Raw genomic sequence first — 18,064 nt, forward strand, 5'->3', positions numbered from 1 at the left:
ACCATCGAGAGTGGGGGAAAGCAATTTTATTGCTATTGTACAGTTCCAGCTTTTTCACATCTCCTTTCCCTAGCAGACCTTGGTTTCATAGGCATCGTTCTTTTTGCATGCTTAGAGCCTTTAAGGGACACAGGAGAGTCCTAGAGTCAAGACTATTACTCAGTGGTTTTCAACACACTTTGTTTCAGAAGGGAAGGTTTAAACTGAGACAGTGAGATTTGAGCTCTCAAAGCTCCAGACACCTAGACACTTTTAGAAATTAACTGCCACATTTCTGCAGAATTTGTACCAAATTTAAGTGGTAAATGCCATATAAATGTAAAAAACAAGACACTGCAAGCAGAGACACCTGAAATTCAGCATCAATGCCCCATCTCCCATCAATGATATAATGAGATCCTGAACAACTGACTGTTACAGAAGTCTTCTTGGAAAAATTAAAGGCAATAAGGAAATTCCCAATCAATCCCCTGGCAATAAATTAATTTGTATCCATCCTATTATAAACACAGGTACTTGAAAGGGAATACATTTAGCAGTTATGTCAGTCACCCAGTGCAAATGCTTTTACATCCTGAAAACACCCAACTACAAGATGCTCCTTAACCAGGCCTCACAGACACCCAGTATGCTTTTGCTGACAGCGAGAGACTGCTCAGCAGTACCAGGAACTTCCTTCTGTTTCCACGTGATAAGGAAACATGCCATACATAATGCATTAATCTCCTTCACTGAATGACACAAAGCATTAATCACAACAGCTTGCTTCAATCACAACAAAATGCTGCTCCAGATGCTTAACCTACGTAGATGTCAAGCCCATGTATCTGCTGATGTTGCAAGAGCTTCAATGCATCCCAGCAATACAGTAACAAAAAAATACATCACTCATGAGCAGGAACCAGGACAGCCTTTTAACTCAACACTCTGCAACCTAAGGCCTCCATCTACTAAGAACAAGGGAATTAAATTTTGCCAGGTACCTGAAGAGCCATGTTGCACTAGTTTAAAATATTATAGACAGACTTTGCTTACTGTGTTCAAAGTACTGTAGGTCAGCTGCAACAGGTACAAAAAAGGGCTTTAAAGGTGATCAGAGAAGTAGAGAGATCAAAGACATTTGCCTAGTGCTGTCAACATTGAGAGACAGCACAATCATTCTTTAGAAATTAATTTAATTAGCTGTGAAGGGAGAATTAAAAGTCAATATTGTTGTGCACTGGATGTCCACAGATAATGAGTACGGGTAGATGGGAAATTAGAAGATGATGTAATCATGAGGCAAGTGAAGGTTTAGAACTGTCCAGCCAGTGCACTGGAAGAAAAGAGTCAGGCTGCTGTACAAAGGCACAGAGTTTCTATTTTATTAATTTGGATATAAGATTTCAAGGAAAAAAAATCTGTAATGCTATTTGAAAGAACTTTTCAATGCATATGATTTTATTTGCTAAGAAACACGTGCATCACACTTTCAGAAGGTACCTATGTTCATGGTAGTAGCCAGAACTGCTCAGAAATTTCACTTCAATGATCTTGGGAGTTGAGCTTAAAGAAAGAATTAATACAATGCTCAAGGTAATGGAGCATTTTTATATGACAAACTTGAGCAAATGCTTAAGTTATTTATTATATCAAGGCCTGGACGTTGTTGTGCACGCTGCACCCATGAAATTTTACTCCCTCAGCAAAAACGCTTTTAGCAAACGCTTTTAATCCTTCTGAACTGCAGTTTAAATTTGCATCTTAAGATGTGTGCTGTTGTGAATGGGAAGTAAAGAATAAAGGCCTCAGGGCCTTCCAGAATATGCAAAAAATAAGGACATTTGCCACTAACCTTATTTCAGACTTTTGCAAAAGTGATTCTCCCTGCCAGCTTGAACAAGGACTATATAGGCTTTAAAGATCAATTTAGACTGAAGAGATTGGCTTTTTTTTCATAAGGATGCTGAACATGAATACCTTTATTTTGAAAGAACATCTAAAGATTGGATACATAAAAAAAAATAAATAAACATAGAAATAACTACAGAAACAAATACGAAAGTGGGGTGACCTTCATCATTGATTTGTGTTCGTCCATAAACTCTCTGCAATGTGATGTCATGAAAATGAAACCAGGTAATGAATGGAACTGCTCAGAAATGCAGCTTATAGAAACACAAAACACCTGTGTCCAGCTGTGTGCACAAACACACACAAAGCGAGTAACTGCAAATATTCAAACTCTGATGCAACCTGAGGAAAAAGGATTTAGCTGGAATGAGGGCTGCACATTTATATCACCCAGTTCTTGCAAACAAGCCTATAAAATCTCTACCTTTACAATGTACTTCAAAGTACACATTACTCACAAGCAATGCTTAATCACAACCTTTACATTTCTTTATGATACTTTCTTCTGTTCTGGACCCATATCAGGGATTTACTTCAAAGGACTAACATTTCATTGCCAAGGCAGAACAAATACATAAACCTTGTTGTCAGACCTTCTGGCTTGCTTCTTGAACCAAAACTCTTCAAAACAGCTCTAGTTGCAATGCTCTGGTACAACAGGATGAAGTCATCCTTAAGCCACCTGTAACTCCATTTCCCATCCTGCTGTAATTCTCTCACATCATTACCTTTGGTTCATGTGCACTGTTATACTACTCCCCTCTTCCCTATGCTGCGCTTCTGGTTTTTGGCACACCCTATTAATCCTGAGGTGTTGTTTAGTTGGAGTCTGTTCCAGTTCACTCTGAAATGTGGGAGCATAAAGCAGCACATGGACCACAACTCTAAGCCCATCTCTCTTGATGAATCTGTTGGGTCTTGTTTTCTTTGAATACTATGCTGACAAAGGTTTCTGCAACCTTCTTACCTATTTTAACTGCTGTTCTGAGTGCCCTGAGGCTTCTGCCTGCTCTTCCTGACAGCACTGGAGCCAGTCCAAGCAGGGACTTCTGTCCCTATGGCTCAGTTGACTCTGGCCCTGGCAAGTAAGGGGACATAAGCAATACCACCACAAGAAGTGTAATGGAACACCTGAACAGCAGAGATGGGCATTAAGACCAACGAGTTTACCGGTCTATAACAATGGACCATATCTAATCGGTTTGAATATCCACAGGTGTCCTGAAAAGAACCGGGGCTCAGTGGCCCATGTAAATATAGTTCCAGGAGCAGCTAAAGTATCACTGAAGTGTGTCACTTCAGTCTGAAGTCCCTGTAGCTCAGCCTGTAACAGTCCTTTCAGACAGCAGAAGGCCTGAGTGAAAATCCCTTTTACAAAACACTGTATTAAAGGTTAAATTGTTTTATTTTGAATATGCACTGTTGTATTTTGGTGACATTTTAAAGATGTGCACCGAGGCAGCACCAGGGCAGCACGTGAGGTGGAGCGGCCTGTTTCCCCCTTGCCCTGAGACAGCTTTTCTCTCCTGAGAGTCCAGCCCGGTGTGGGTGGAGACCGCTGCAGTGGTGGTGCTTTCACCAGAGGGAGGGAGGTGCTGAGTAACGTGGGCTCGTTCTTGAATTGTTCTCCAGTTAGGTCATACAGCCAGAAATAGGGATGGTTGTAACTCACCGCAAAGCTGTTTTCAAAAGATCTGTGTTGACCCAGACTGAGGTCGAACTTAAGCAGGCAGGTGTCCAGGCAACTGGCTGCAGAGAGTGCTGGAGCCTGGCACTTGAAATGGAGGGCAGTGGAAACAACACCTGCATTAGGTGTGAGCAGCTCAATTATCTGCTTAATCTAGTGGATGAACTGAAGGAAGAAGTTGCTAGACTTAGGACTCTAAGGGAATGTGAAAGGGAATTGGATTTGAGGAACCAGGCTCTGCAGACTCCCCTAACAGAGGGAAGTGACCCAAGAAGCAACAGGGAATGGATACAGGTTCCTGTTAGGAGAGGCAAGGGAAAACCCTTATGGCTTCCCTCACCTTCCCAGCTGCCCTTGCAAAACAAGTGTGGGGCATTGAAAAGTTGAGGGTGAGGTGAATGAGAAGACAGAAAGCACAGCATCCCAGGTGTTGCCTAAAGCAAAACAGCCTGCCCCCCGCATCAGGACTTGTTCCCTTAAATAAAAGAGGAGGGTAATTGTTACTGGTGATTCCCTTCTGAGAGGTGTTGATCTGGAATTAACTCCCTATGACCTGTCTTTCCCTTGACAAAGTCAGCATTTTCTAGGACGATTGTGTCTGTAACAGCAATATACATCATATCCAGGAAGAGGTACACCTATGGAGAAGCAAATGTCTGCATCAAATGCATGCACCAGTGTCCATCAGGGTAAACTGGAGGTGTCCCACAAATCCTACTTGGAGGGTGCTAGCAAACACAACCACAATACTCTATGAGGTATGTTTCATGCTTCCTCCTCAATGCTAGCCAGAAGTGGATTCCATTCTGCTTAGCACACCAGCACACCTCCTCCTAATAAATCCTTTATCTGGCTTATATGAAGTGCCAATATTTGGTTAATAAGAATGATCTTTAGGGTACCAGACCTCTCTGCCGCTGATGTGAAATACTGTAAGCACAGAGCAATATTGTAATATTTGCATGGATGAGAGAGGAGGTCACAACACCTTTTCATCTACTCATGCTAGTATTCTCTCTGATGCCAAAAGGCATTTAGCATAAGCATGACAAATAAGCAGAATTTAACCCTCTGTGAAAACCTCCAGAAACTCTAAATAACAATAAGCCTTATGAGAAAAATTAGAAGTGTTTTGCCTTGAGACAATGCTGATCATGGCTTCCAGAGCCACAGGTTTTCTTTAGGAAGACATCTAGGTCAGAAGGCTCCAGGGAGAGAGGTAGGAGTGCCTTCAGTTAACCTCTGCACATTTGGGAGAGATGTTTTTATGCTTCCTCTGGAAGAAAAAAATCTCTGGACCAAAGTAATTTTTTTTCTGTATTAGATAGGGTTTTTTTTTTGGGATATTCCCATGCCCCTAAATTTTTAAGGTAGAAACACATTAAAAGCTCGGGTAATCATTAGGATATGTGGATTAGAATAAAACAGGATGCAGACATAAAATCAATACTATTTTAAGACTTTTCATGGTAGCAAAAATCTGCAGAGATCTGAGCAGGAATCCTCTTGCTGGTGTTGAAGAAATGCCCAGTTTAGCCCAGACAACACTTGAGATTTTCAAAAGGGAAATTTTCTGTGATTATAGCACGAAACACACTCAGATACTTTCACATCTTACTTTGTGCACCACTTTCTCAGAAAGCAGAGGGCTAGACCTATTACCATTATTAAATAACAGAATTATCATCATCTTACTTTTATCATCACTGACTTTTTCTTTAGTTGTACATTTCCAGTGCCAGCCAATAGTGCTAGTAAGGTTTCTGCGGAAGTTACAGACCAGAGCAGTTGTTCTAAACTACCAATTACACATACTGAAATGTAAATACTGAAACCAGCCCCATCCTTCCTAAATTGATCCCAACTAAACACATTTATAAATGCACCACACGATGTCTCTCAGGTTTGTACAATCCAAAAGCAGAGAGCTGGAAATGCAATTTGATTCTGAACCAAATTTTGCTTCAGCATGCACCATAAGGATAACTGAGTCATTGATTCAAATCAGAAACTGAGCATAGCAAGAATATAAAACCACTGACCTTTCTTTGCTAGATTGCTGTTGGGTTCATACTTCTCTATCAGAACTTGAACTTGTTCTTGTTTTAACGGCGGGTAAAGGATTTCATTTAGTCGTGGATCACGTTGCTTTAAATTGATAAATTCCATCATCTGATCAACAGTAAGGTATGGTTTGCTCTTGGCACCGCTAGAGAAAAATTAAAGCAAGGCCCTGAAAATTCATTTCCTTGAAATCTTGTTCAATATTCTGTACTTCCCAGGCAAACCAAAACAAGATTCAAAGTATCATACAACAAAAACATTGTCCCACTGGGTCTGTGGACTAATTTACTTTGCCGGCACGCAATGACAAACATTCCTCATCAAACATCTAGCAGTAAGATTTTTTTTAAGAAGCATTCAGCACTAATGACATCAATGGGAAGAGTTAGAGCAATGCTAAAAGCTTTTCATTCATCTGATTTCCTGCAACGTAGCAATTTAGAAACATAAAAGAGAAAAGAACGAGGAATTCAATCCTGAGCTTGCCACAAACACTCTGCTGGCATTCTTGGACCTACTATTTGCTGAATAGCAGCAGCCCCATTTAATTATTCTAGCATTTGCTTTGGTTTTTAAAATAAAGCTGCTAAAAAATGCTAGGCACTCCATGAACAGAGCAAAAAGATGCCTATTTAGAGCTAGCAAAAAGAGCAGAGTTTGGGTACAATTTGTATCCAGATGGGAGATCCAGGAAGCCTCTGAGCCAGGTGACGTGCTTAGTGTTGTCTAGAACACTCAATACTGGCCTACTTCTGCTCTGTGACAGAGCAATAGGAAGTCTATCCCTAGGTTAAATGGAAGCAAACTAGAGCAAGACCACATTCCTCTGAAATCTCAACCTTAAGAGGAAATAAGCACAAGTGGAGTATGTGAGCACACCCATGTTGCAAAGATGCATTCACTAATTGCTTTAGTGGTCTTGAGAGGCATTTTGGAAATTACTTTGTTTGCACGCTGCTTTCATGTTTTTAGCCTGATCAGGCTTTGCTAAATCTGGGAAGTTCAATGACTTGCTGCAAGGGGTAGAAGCAACACAAGTTATATAGCTTGTAACTGAGTGTATAAAATCAGTTGTAGCTGGCTGCTTATGTAATTTCACAGTGTCAATTCATCAATTCTAAAAGTTGGTACGTTTTTTCAATTCCTAATTAAGTGTTTGGGGGTGATTATATGTATTCTCATGCCTACTGCATGTTGATAGCACTCAGTACTTCGCTTCCTTTACTTTCATGGAAGCCTAAACTGTCCCAAATCACCCAGAAAAACAAGACCTGACAGTTCTGCTCCTCTATCAACAAATTACTTTAAAACTCTGACCATTAGAAATGGAGGCAAAAGCTTGGGAGAGATGGAACCCTTGATCCAAGGTTAAATAACAGCACTGCTTAACATTGAAATCTGTTCTTGGCAATCGATAAATGCAGCTGCAGTCTAAATAACCTACTTTTCCATCCTCAGCTCAGGAAATCAGTGAAAGGGGGGGAAAAAAAGGAAAAAAAGTGTCTTTTCTTACAATTCAGAAAAGATGTGGTCGATCTCAGGCCGGGGGCAGAGGTTGTTTAAGAACACTCTGTACACATCTGGCGTGAAGTCGTCTTGAGGGATTGAATCATTCTGTGGAATGGGGAAGAAAATAGTGAAAGACCAATACAGCACTTTTATACATTCTCTGTAAACAGATCACTTGCTACTGCACTTCTTTGGATTTGCCTCCTGCAAGCTAGAGAAGCCCAGGTTTTGCAGAATAATAAATTCCCCTGAATAACAGAGCAGCTTAAAGAGCAAATCTATTAAATATATATATATAATCTTGGTTTCCAGGAGGCAAAGTTTTCTCTTTCACTGAGCAAACCTGAAGGAAGGAAGGAAGGATGAATGGAAGGAAGGGAATGACATCTCCCCATCTATCCTCCTTATCTCTATCAGGAACAGGTATATGAATCTCAATGAAGTCTCTGAGCCTGCTCCCAGCAGGGCAGCTGGCCAGTAGTGGTGAGCTCCTGTGCCTCAGCAAGCAAAATGGCAGCATAACAGATGACAAACACATAATTCATCTTTCCAAAGCTTTCAAGGAACAGGTTAATGAACTGGGCAACTGAGTCATTATTAATACACCTGTTCTGTGACAGCAGCTGGTATGTTTCCTTCCCCTTCCTGAGGATACATGTTCAAGATACCACTATCATGGGCAAAACTCACACAATATAGCTTTTTCATGCACCTTTGTCCTAAATGTACTGCAATGCATTTGGCAGCCAGATTTCCTTTACAGGAATTGATAGAAATACTCTTCTATAGAAGAGATACCAGCATCTTTTTCTTACATTTTCTACAATTCAGAACCATTAACATTTAATCCTGCTTCTAGGTGACACTTTCAACATACCCAACATACCCATCACACCTGCTAGCTGAAACAAACACAACAAAACAAAACAAACCCAATTGCTTTTAACTAGAGGGAATTACTGGGCTGGATAACAAAAAGAGTCCTTTGAATGAAGCTCCAGAGCCCTCTTCCCACTAGCACATGGAAACACAGAATTTTTATGCTCCCTTCAACTTCTGGTGTTTTTGCAGAAGACAGCAGGGGCTGATTTTCAGCCAGGCTGGGAAGAAATGAGATCCCCAAGAAAGGTGCAAAGCTTTTATCCACACAGAACAGTAATGGTGTGGTCACTGGCTTCTGCCTTAGCATCAGTGCACCAAGAAAGGAAAATAGCACAGAAGCCTGTATTTGGTACAGAGGAAGCCTTACAAAGGAAGAAGCAAAAGGAAAGCACAAAATCTGTGAAATGCAAATGCTGAAAATCTCATTTTTGAGTTTCCTCCAAACAAGCTACCTTTATCAAAAGCTTTAGCATGTAATCTCCAGGAGCACCATAGACCCACATGACACTTCCCCATGGATCCAGAATAATACCTACACCTGATGACCTGGAGGAGGAAAATTGTAACTTGGACAGAAAGCCGTTTGCTTTTATACACTGTTGAACCTGGCTGTCTCAGAAGTAAGCTGCTGATAGAGGAAATCATTGCTTTTATTTATTCTGCCTGTTTAATGCCGTTACCAAGGGAACCATAAGCGTTAATTCAAGCCTTTGTTACATAGAAGGAACTTTTCCATTTTTTCCCTGCTTTAGGTTAACATAAATAAATACAGAAAGAAATGCCACAGGCATTGCTTTATCCCTCCTGGGTCTTTTCCAATAACCTGAGATCCAGGCTTTTATTTGCCACTCAGTTCCAGTTAAGAAAATAGGCCTCAGTTTCTCAAAAGCCTACCTCCAAAGAGGATAACCAATACAAGTTTTTAGTCTGTTCAGGTACAGAACCTTTTAATAATTATTTCCTACCAGTAGTGAAATTGGTGGGCTACAGAACACAAAGAGGTAGATGGGAGACAAAAGCCTTGCTGTAAGCATTTGCACCCCAGCCACGACCTCTGACAACTGTATTTGGATTCCAAAAGCCTGACTGACCAAAGAGCTTAAAATACGCTGCCTCTTTCTTCAGCCTGGTCTGAGGCATCCACACTGTAGTGGAACCACCCACATGCCTTAAGCACTTCTCTCTTTCTTTAAGACCAATGAAAAAAACCCACAAACTTTCTGTAGCACGTGAGAGAATCCCTCAGTTTTGATGAATATTGATGTTCAATTTTATTCTGTGGTTAAGACTTTCCACTAATTTCAAGCACTGTTGATTTGTCTGCTGACCTGCCTGCTTTTATAACGTCTACATCCATTCTGCTGTACATTTGGGCAATACAACAGCTAATTTGGATTATTTGCACAGAAAAGGTTCAATAGCTGGTTGTTTTATTTTAAGCTATCAGTGAAGCTCACTGGTGCTTCATTGTGAACCGCTATGTTAACTGGAAGGCAGAAAACAGTCTTCACAGCCAGAGGCTGCTAAAATAAAGCTCTTCAGATCCTATTTACAGCACCTTTGACTTAAAAAAAGAAAGAAAGAAAGAAAAATACCCAACAGTAACAAAAAGTATCCCTCCTTTTCCAGAAGAAGACAATATTAAATACATATATATGTATATATAAGATCACATAAGAACAAGGTGCCAAACTCAAAAACTCCTTGGGATATTAAAAAACTTCATTTAAACATTAACATAAACATTCCTCTACAAATGTTGCCGAAAATCAGATCACACAGGACTTGGTCCTGCAAGACTGTACACATGCCAGTTTTGACCCAGAAATAAACAAATAAATCCATGCTTTAAAAATATGCTTGACTTTTAGTCCATGGGCCATTCCACTGTAGTCATGCTCAACTGCTTGGCTGAATCAACAGCTGGAGTGCTCAGTGCTACAGAGAATCCATCCCTTAATAAGGTCCCTGAATATGAAATAGTTTACTTTTGGCACTTCTAGGAAGCCTCTCTGGTGCTGTCCTTCTACAGCAGGATGAAGACAACCACCCAGACAATAAGGACTCTTCCTCCTGAACTAAATACAGTACCTGTGCATTGTCCTATGAGGTCTGCTGGCAAGCACGCTGACAGGGAATTTGCTAAAGAGTGGTGCTAGTGGATGCTGAACTTTGTAGAGTCATGGACAGGCAGCAATACTGTACCCTGGCAGCATAGCTGTGGCTGCCCTATGCTTGGGTCACTGTTTAGCATTGATGAGGGACTGTCACAACCTTGAAGCTATGAATTAGGAGAGAGTGATAAATGCTTGCTTGGGATCCTCTTCCCCATGACTGTCAATTCCATTTTGTATTTTAGGGGCACACACAGGTTCTGAGAAATGCAGCCAAACATCATGTGAAACTCATAACCAATGAGCCCTGTATCTTTTCAGAGCAATGAGAGGTATGGAAACCTGGGGAGAAAATCTTTAGAGGGACCTTTATGTGGTGGTTTTCAACTCAGAAAGTCTAAGCTGTTAATGTCCATAAGAGACTTTAATGAATTCTCTGAATCATTCACAGTCATTTTGCTGGGCAAGATTCCCTGATATTTGTGTCTTGCACACTGCTGGAGTCCAGTGCTCTCCAAAGGCTTTACAGAACACCATTTATCCTTCAGTACATCCAGGCAGAAAAGCTGGAAGTTGAAGCTAAGAATTTTACTTGTTCAAATAAACAAGAACACAAAGGAGAAGAGCTGTAGCAGAAACACTTACTTTTCTTCATTACATCACTGAGACTGAGTTTCATGCTTTTTAAGCACTTAGCTTCTAAAATATTTTTTCAAAGATGATCAACAGTTTTCTTTGTGGCATGAAGTGCATTTCTCTTTTGTCCCAAGTAGAGAAAGGATCTACTTTTTGCTGTGAATAATATCCCAGCAACAAGTGTCCAGCAATGCGTATGTAAAATTTGCTCTACTTCAATAGCAGAAAAAGGCTGCAGTTTCTTTCAAGGACTCCAGTGATGTTTAGACTTTGTTTTCTTTTTTTTCAGAGATATTTAACAAAGAGAAGAAATAAATCAACTGATTTAAAAGTAGTGCTTCAGAGATTTTTCTGTGCATCTTGTCTTGTTTGCTAACAGTTACATGAAAACCCATTTATAAAATTATTCTTTCCATGTTTCTAACTTCACAACCTTACTTTAGAGAAGATTAGTATTTTATTTTCTTTGCAATTTTATGGAATTAAATATCCAAGTGCTCATTAGTAAGGGTTATCTGAGGTCTGCCCTGTGAATATTTTATTCTATTGCTTTTCTGGAGCTGTGCAAATCGGTGCTGTTAGACTACTGGCAAAGGAAATGTTGAGGAAACATCCCAGTACAGAGTTTTCTAAAAGAGCTAGAGATCAGGGGATGCAGGCTGTCCTCTCCTACAGACAGATTCTGCCTGACCTGCAAAAATTATCTTGCAAGAAATTTCTTGGAAAAGAATTTCCACCTGGGATGAAAGACTAAGGATGTCTTCACTCCAGCATTAACTAGAGTCACCTGTTTGAGCTCATTGCTCTTGAAATAAAGCTTTCTTGAGGGTGAAGTACTATCCTGCAAAAGTTCTGGGAGCCAAGTTCCTGGATGCATCTGGGACACTATAGTATTTCAACATTTACTCCATTCACCTCTTACATAAGCTACAGTGACTTTAAATTGTCATTTAAATCAAGCTACAAATACTTTTTGTGTGTGTGTGAGAGAGAGAAGGAAATAGACTGCACCACCTTGATACCTTGATCTAACACTGCTCTAAAATCATGTCCTGAAAATTGCGCAACAGTCACCAATTCATAAAATACTCTCATAGGATTTCTCCAGAATGGATCACATGAACCCCTGCCCTTTCCTTTAATCCATTCACAATTCTTCCAGGTGCCTGTAGTCCCTGCACAATTTCAAAGCACAGGTACTAAAATTTGCAAATGGTTCTCAGGAACTTCTGTGTAAGAAAAAAAGATCTGCTGCTGAGGACCAGCAGCCAAGCCACCACAGCACCATCAGTCTAGAACAAACTGTTCTTAACTCAATACACAGTAAACACTGCTGAATACAAGCAACATTCTGTAAGGGCCAGGAACAAAAGCAGATGCTTACCCTAGAAGATGGAAGATTACAAGCTTCTAATGCGGTCTCTACCCGTTTTCTGTCAGCGGAAAACAAGCGGTATATGCTGCAAAATGAAGAAGGGATCAGCTTAAAATCATGCCTTGATGGCCCATGTGGCCTACAGACTGAATATTGCTTTCCAGTCCACCATATCTTTAGCTATTTATTTCCATTTGCTGGCTGCTTGGTCACACAAGTGAGTTTAATGGTGGCCAGGATAAGTTTAATTCTATGTCATGGATTGAGTTAAAGCTGCTGCTGTTATTCATACCATACGGCAATCATGCCAGCTTCAAAAAATGGAAGAGCTGACTGAAGCAAAGTATTACAGGGCTTGAAGTTCAGATTGCAACATGGGAGGCTTCCTGTTCCAGTTACTGCTTCTGGGTTCTGGTTCTTGGGTGTTGGCTCTTTTCAGCAGGCATGGCATTGGAATGGGAGGGAGAGGGGTAGCTGCTGGCTTTGGTTTTCTGGTTTATGCTGGTTTCCCCCTTGCCCCCCGCTCACAACACGTCTCTAAAGTAAAGAAATTATGGTGGCAGTTTGTTGGTTTGGTGTAGGGTGTTTTTTTTGCACAAGTGGAACAAGCACAGGCAGAGAAGATAAATATCTTGCTCAAGACCACAAAAGGCAACCTATACCCAAAGGGTGTTTTAACAGAGATATCCTGAGTAGCACTGGCTACTCTTTCATACAATACATGTGGTAAGCAGATAAGAAGATTGTTATTCCAGGCAAAAGGGTTACATGTTTAGTCCAAACACATATCCAACATCAAAAATCAGAAGAGACTACATGGTAAAGAAGAGGAACACAACTTACTTCTTCAGAGGAATGCGCCCTTCTGGAGTCACCTGCAGCTTAAGTTTTGTGTAACTGCAGAGAGAAAAGCATCCTGTATTATTTTTTACAGCATTTTCAAGTACCTCTCCACTGACTTTACAGCTCAGCACTAGTGCCCTGATCATGTGGCAAGTTCCACTCAGCTCTTTTGCCCAGTAAAAAAACTGTTTATATATCAGTAGTAAGTACCTTTTCTTTCAACAGTAAAGCACCTGGCTGTCTTGCAATGGGATGTTGCAAATACCACTAATACACACATTTATCAAACACTACCACCACACTACTCCCCACCCCCTCCCCTGCCCAGCCACACTCCTTGTCACCCAGGCTGTCTGCCACTCTATCAGCAGACTGAATTGTGGAACACAGGCCACAGCCTGATCAGAAATGTGGCTGTACTCCTCTTCCAGAAGCTGAAATTGTCCCTGGATGTTGTACATTAACATCGCTAACTTCCCAACCCCCCTCATAACACATCTATGAAGGTTTCTCCATTTGACCCTAAATATTGCCACTCTTCAGCTGGAAGTAAGTGATATTGCTGGCAACTGAAATGTCTCTGCATCGGCAAGAACATTAGTATATTCAGCAGCCCTGGGCGAGTCCAAGACATTTCCAGCAAGAAGCAATATAAAAATTACAGGCTGAAACCATTTATCAGCAGGCAATTATCCAGCTTTTGAATCAAATATTTAGAGGATCTCAGTATCTCAGGACCTGTGACTTCTCTCCCATGCTCATTAAGGCAGTGGGATGAGGATGTATCTTTCTTTGTCCAAACCTTTTAACATACTGATTCAAAGCTTACTGGAACAGGAGACATCCAGCAGCTTCAGTGAGAAGCAGTTGGGCCTACAGCTGCTATCTGATGATCCTCCTGGTATGCAAGGACTACTGGTTACCAGCATAGTATCTGCCAACAGCAGTTTGCGAAGAGCACAGCTTCTGGAGTCCTTCCACTTGAATATAGTTAAAATTACAAATGAGTTTTGTATTAATCTGGTGAAAAAATATGGCAACACTTCAGTATCTAAGAGAAATGTTTTGTTCTAAAAATAAAAAGAATCCACCAACTTTTTCACTTTACCTACTGGCCTACTGAAAGAAGACGACGTACCATGTTTCTAGACTTTCCTTTTCTTCCCAACAAAAAAGTGTTATTAGCAACCACTTCAAAAGCAAAGTATGTGTTGATACCCCTAACTAGGACAGGAGCATTCTCACAAATCCTTTCTTCTTACCTGCATCTTCTGGAAACTAAAATCTCTAGTGCTACTGTGTCACCAAACAAATATATTATCCCCTGTGCCCCATCTCCCAGCACTGAGGTAGATTAAAAAGAAAAAAATATTAACCACTGTTGCAGTTTGAGCTGGGTGCCCCCTGCAATGTTTACTTCCTGTGTCCAGAAGTCCAGCCCAGAGGGGTGGACACAGGAAATTATGTAGTATTTCCTACCACAATTCTTTGCACCACTATAAGATGCAGTGCGGAGTCTAGCACTTGCTCTTCTCTTCCTCCTCTGTCAGCCGGTAACTGGGGGAGATGTCTCCTGGCTTTGGGCCTGGCTAGGCCCAAGGCCACAGGGGGATGGGCAGACCTGGAGGTATTTTTATATCCCAAATGTTCTCATAAACACCTTTTCTATATTGTTGAAAGCAACTCAGCGCCTGTGCACTGTGCAAAGCAGTCAGGGTGAATGGATGCAGAGCTTGCCTCTGAATCACATGAGAATCAGAGAGATTACACCGAGGAAAACAGACTCCCTGAATGCTCATTTTTGTATCAATAACAGAAAAAAGGGAAAACAGTCACAATCAGTCAGAACTTCAGGCTACAGCTGAAGCCACCCTTTTGGTATACAAGTGGAAGATGGCCTTTAATTCTGACTTTTTGCTATGTCTTAGTACTTTCAAGAACCTTGATAAGATTTTTGTTTAAATGATATCTAGACAACAGGCTTTTTAAAACCATGAGAAAGGACAGCCTGTGTTTACAAAGGTGACAACTCATCAAAGCAGAAACAATAGATGACAATGTGACTAACAAGCAAAAAGGAAAACGACACAGGGAAGAGAGCAACACCCACAGCATCAAACGCGACAGCCACTTACGCTTTTTCCAGAAACGCATCCCTCGACATGTTCTGTGCCAGCAGATTTGTTGCCAAACTGAACACTTCACCTGACCATTCCTACAAAGAAAAAAAAATTGATCAAATGAGGATGAGTTTAGATGTTTACTTACACAATGCAAAATATTTCTGAAAATCATATTGTTAGTGAAGAGGGCCTAATTATAGTCTGAGCTTGATTTTTTCCAATGATGGCTTCCTTCCTCATCTGTGAGACCTGATTTGCTCATGCTGCAAAAAAAGAAGAGGATTGCTTTTTTCTTTTTTTTCCTTTTTTTTCTAAATAAAAGATAACTTATTCCACTGAAATGGGAAAAAACAAACAAACAAACAACAAAACCAATAAATGCAATAAATGCCCCCACCCAAAACCATTTCTTTGAGTGCTGGACACTGTTCTTGTTGACCCATTAAAATAAACGAGTCTCTCTATCATCACTCTTATAAAATGAAGCTGAAATGGTCTTAAATTCCTCTGAATATAGACCTGACAGGATGGGAGACAGACCATACCAGAGCAAGTCCCTTGAGTTAATGTCTCGTAGAATCACAGAGTCATCCAGGCTTGAAAGGACCTCTGCGATCATTAAGTCCAGCCATTTTGCGCACTCCACCAAATCCCCTCTTCTAAAAACTTGTTCTTACATCACACTCTCTGCAGCTCATGAGGTACTTCAGATAACAAATATCACAGCTCATCTTTTATAGTGAACATCATAGAATTGTTAGTGTTGGCAGGGACCTCAAGGATTATCTAGTTCCAACCCCCCTGTCATGGGCAGGGACACCTCATACTAGTTCCTCAGAGCCACATCCAGCCAGGCCTTAAAAAACCTCCAGGGATGGGGCTTCTACCACATCCCTGGGCAACCTGTTCTTGTGCCTCACCACCCTCATGGTGAAGAACTTCTTCCTAACATCCAACCTGAATCTACCCATTTCTGTTTTTATTCCATTCCCCCTAGTCCTATCACTACCTGATACCCTAAAAAGTCCCTCTCCGGCTTTCTTGTAGGCCCCCTTCAGATACTGGAAGGCCACAATAAGGTCTCCTTAGAGCCTTCTCTTCTGTAGACTGAACAGCCTCAACTCTCTCAGTCTGTCTTCATAAGAGAGGTGCTCCAGCCCTTCTCTGGACACATTCCAACACGTCCATATCTGTCTTGTAATAGGGGCTCCAGAACTGGATGCAGTACTTGAGGTGGGGTCTCACGGGGGTAGAGAACCATAAATACTGAAGTTCAGACTCTCACTGCTTGTTCTGTCTCTCTCCTCCCTTGCAGGTCTCTCCTGCAGCTTTTCATTGAGAACTTCAGCCCATTTTTCCTTGCTAACTTGGTGCTTATTTATGCTCCATAATTGTAATAATTTTTAATCACAGCTGTGCTTTTGGATTTGTTTTGTTTCACCCCTTAAAAAGAAAGGGGTAAAATTAAACAATGCCTTTGCAAAAAAATGCAATAGTTATTTTTCACTTGAAGTTTTCTGAGTTTCCTTTGAAATTGAGTTTTCTTTCATATGAGTCCAGATGCAAAATCCTTATTCCAGACTCTCAATGGTGCACTCTTCGGGAGGTATTCCCTCTCCTTGGCTCTTCTTCAGGAAAAATAGCAAGAATTGGGGATTTCGTTCTGACAAAAATTGATAAGGATGAAAAGTATCAATGAAACAAATGTTGCTACACCTCTTTGGAGCTTATAAGCTTGTTTTACTTTACAATTCTCAAGTTTTGCATGAATAGGTGATTGATTTGAGAGAGGTTCAGAAGTTGTACTTTTTCAATTTTTATTAGCATGCTAAGGTTGCTCTTTTTGATTTGTTTGTTTTTCCTAAAATTATCAGATCTTGTTCCTGAAACCTGTCTTGTACAGCAATTCTCAAGAAGGAAGAGATAAGGATACATATGCCTACTGTAGTATAGCCCTTTAATATTCTTCATGTTTCAGACCCTTAAATCATCCCATTCACAACCTCACCCCTAAGCAGCTGAGACAACACATCTCTCCCCTGACTGGCATATCCGGCAGAGAAATCTTCCTCCCTGGACTTGTTCTATTGCTGAGTTAGTTCTCCCCTTCACCTCTTGTGACCACTTCCATGTTTCTTCTGAGGTCTAATTTGAAAAAAACAAACAGGGGTATGAGAAAGTAACAGAGAAGTACTCAGCTTTGTAAGCAACACAACTGCTTTGCTGTGACTCTTGAAACAGAAAGCATATTACGTGCAGCCTCTGTTTTTCTTCTTGGCAACTCATTTTTCCAGGCTCAAAATAGGCTCATCTTGTATACACTGCTTTGCTAAGGCACTAATAATAACAGTTAAAACTTCTCCCTTTGACACTAATGGCTGCAGAGATTAATAGCACCAAAAAAATATCATGTAGAAATTGAAAATATGTTGTCTTTTAAGAGATCTTCATAGACTTTATTGTGATCTCACTGTTTTTACTGGCCTTAAAGCAGAAGTATTTTGTAGCAAAGAGAAGTAGGGCACTTCAGGAATATCCCACACTCCACCTCTTCCTTCTCTTTGTCCAAGTGCTTGCTGACAGGAATGTAAAGGGAACTCAGTTATTCTGTGCCTGTAACAAGGATCATTTATATAAACAAGTCTCGCCATGTTCCTTTTCTAGCTTTTCAAAGTGATCACATCACTCTTGCCAAATATTTTAAGGGCTACCTGCAGGCTGAGCCATTTCTCATGATGCAGGTGCCAAGTCAACAAGTAATATTTGCTCATTGCATCTCACATTCCAGCCACCACAGGGCTGCAGCCAAGAAAACAGGATCAGAAAATAAGTAACGGATCACATTATTGTTTCACTGGTCTGAATCCTCAGCAGGAAGGGAAACAACAGGCCTGAGCACTGGCCTGAAGAAATAAAGGAGATGCTTTGGGTGGAATTT

The 18,064-nt window shown here is 40.8% G+C and overlaps 1 protein-coding gene across 2 annotated transcripts in view; it reads right to left on the reverse strand.

Annotated features, from left to right (window-relative positions):
- Positions 1 to 18,064, reverse strand: part of PLCB1 (phospholipase C beta 1) — a 368,463-nt gene that overhangs the window by 121,094 nt on the left and 229,305 nt on the right. For both annotated transcript variants that reach the window (XM_068153205.1, XM_068153206.1), the window contains exons 5-9: positions 15,139 to 15,218; positions 13,004 to 13,057; positions 12,170 to 12,245; positions 7,158 to 7,258; positions 5,623 to 5,789 (exon numbers count right to left, since the gene is read on the reverse strand). In XM_068153205.1, the coding sequence (XP_068009306.1) occupies positions 5,623 to 5,789; positions 7,158 to 7,258; positions 12,170 to 12,245; positions 13,004 to 13,057; positions 15,139 to 15,218 (478 nt within the window). The remainder of the gene's footprint in view (positions 1 to 5,622; positions 5,790 to 7,157; positions 7,259 to 12,169; positions 12,246 to 13,003; positions 13,058 to 15,138; positions 15,219 to 18,064) is intronic.

Source organism: Melanerpes formicivorus, unplaced genomic scaffold (genome assembly GCF_026170545.1).
Source record: "Melanerpes formicivorus ecotype bairdi unplaced genomic scaffold, bMelFor1.0.p_v2 SCAF_25, whole genome shotgun sequence".
Classification (NCBI taxonomy): Eukaryota; Metazoa; Chordata; class Aves; order Piciformes; family Picidae; genus Melanerpes; species Melanerpes formicivorus.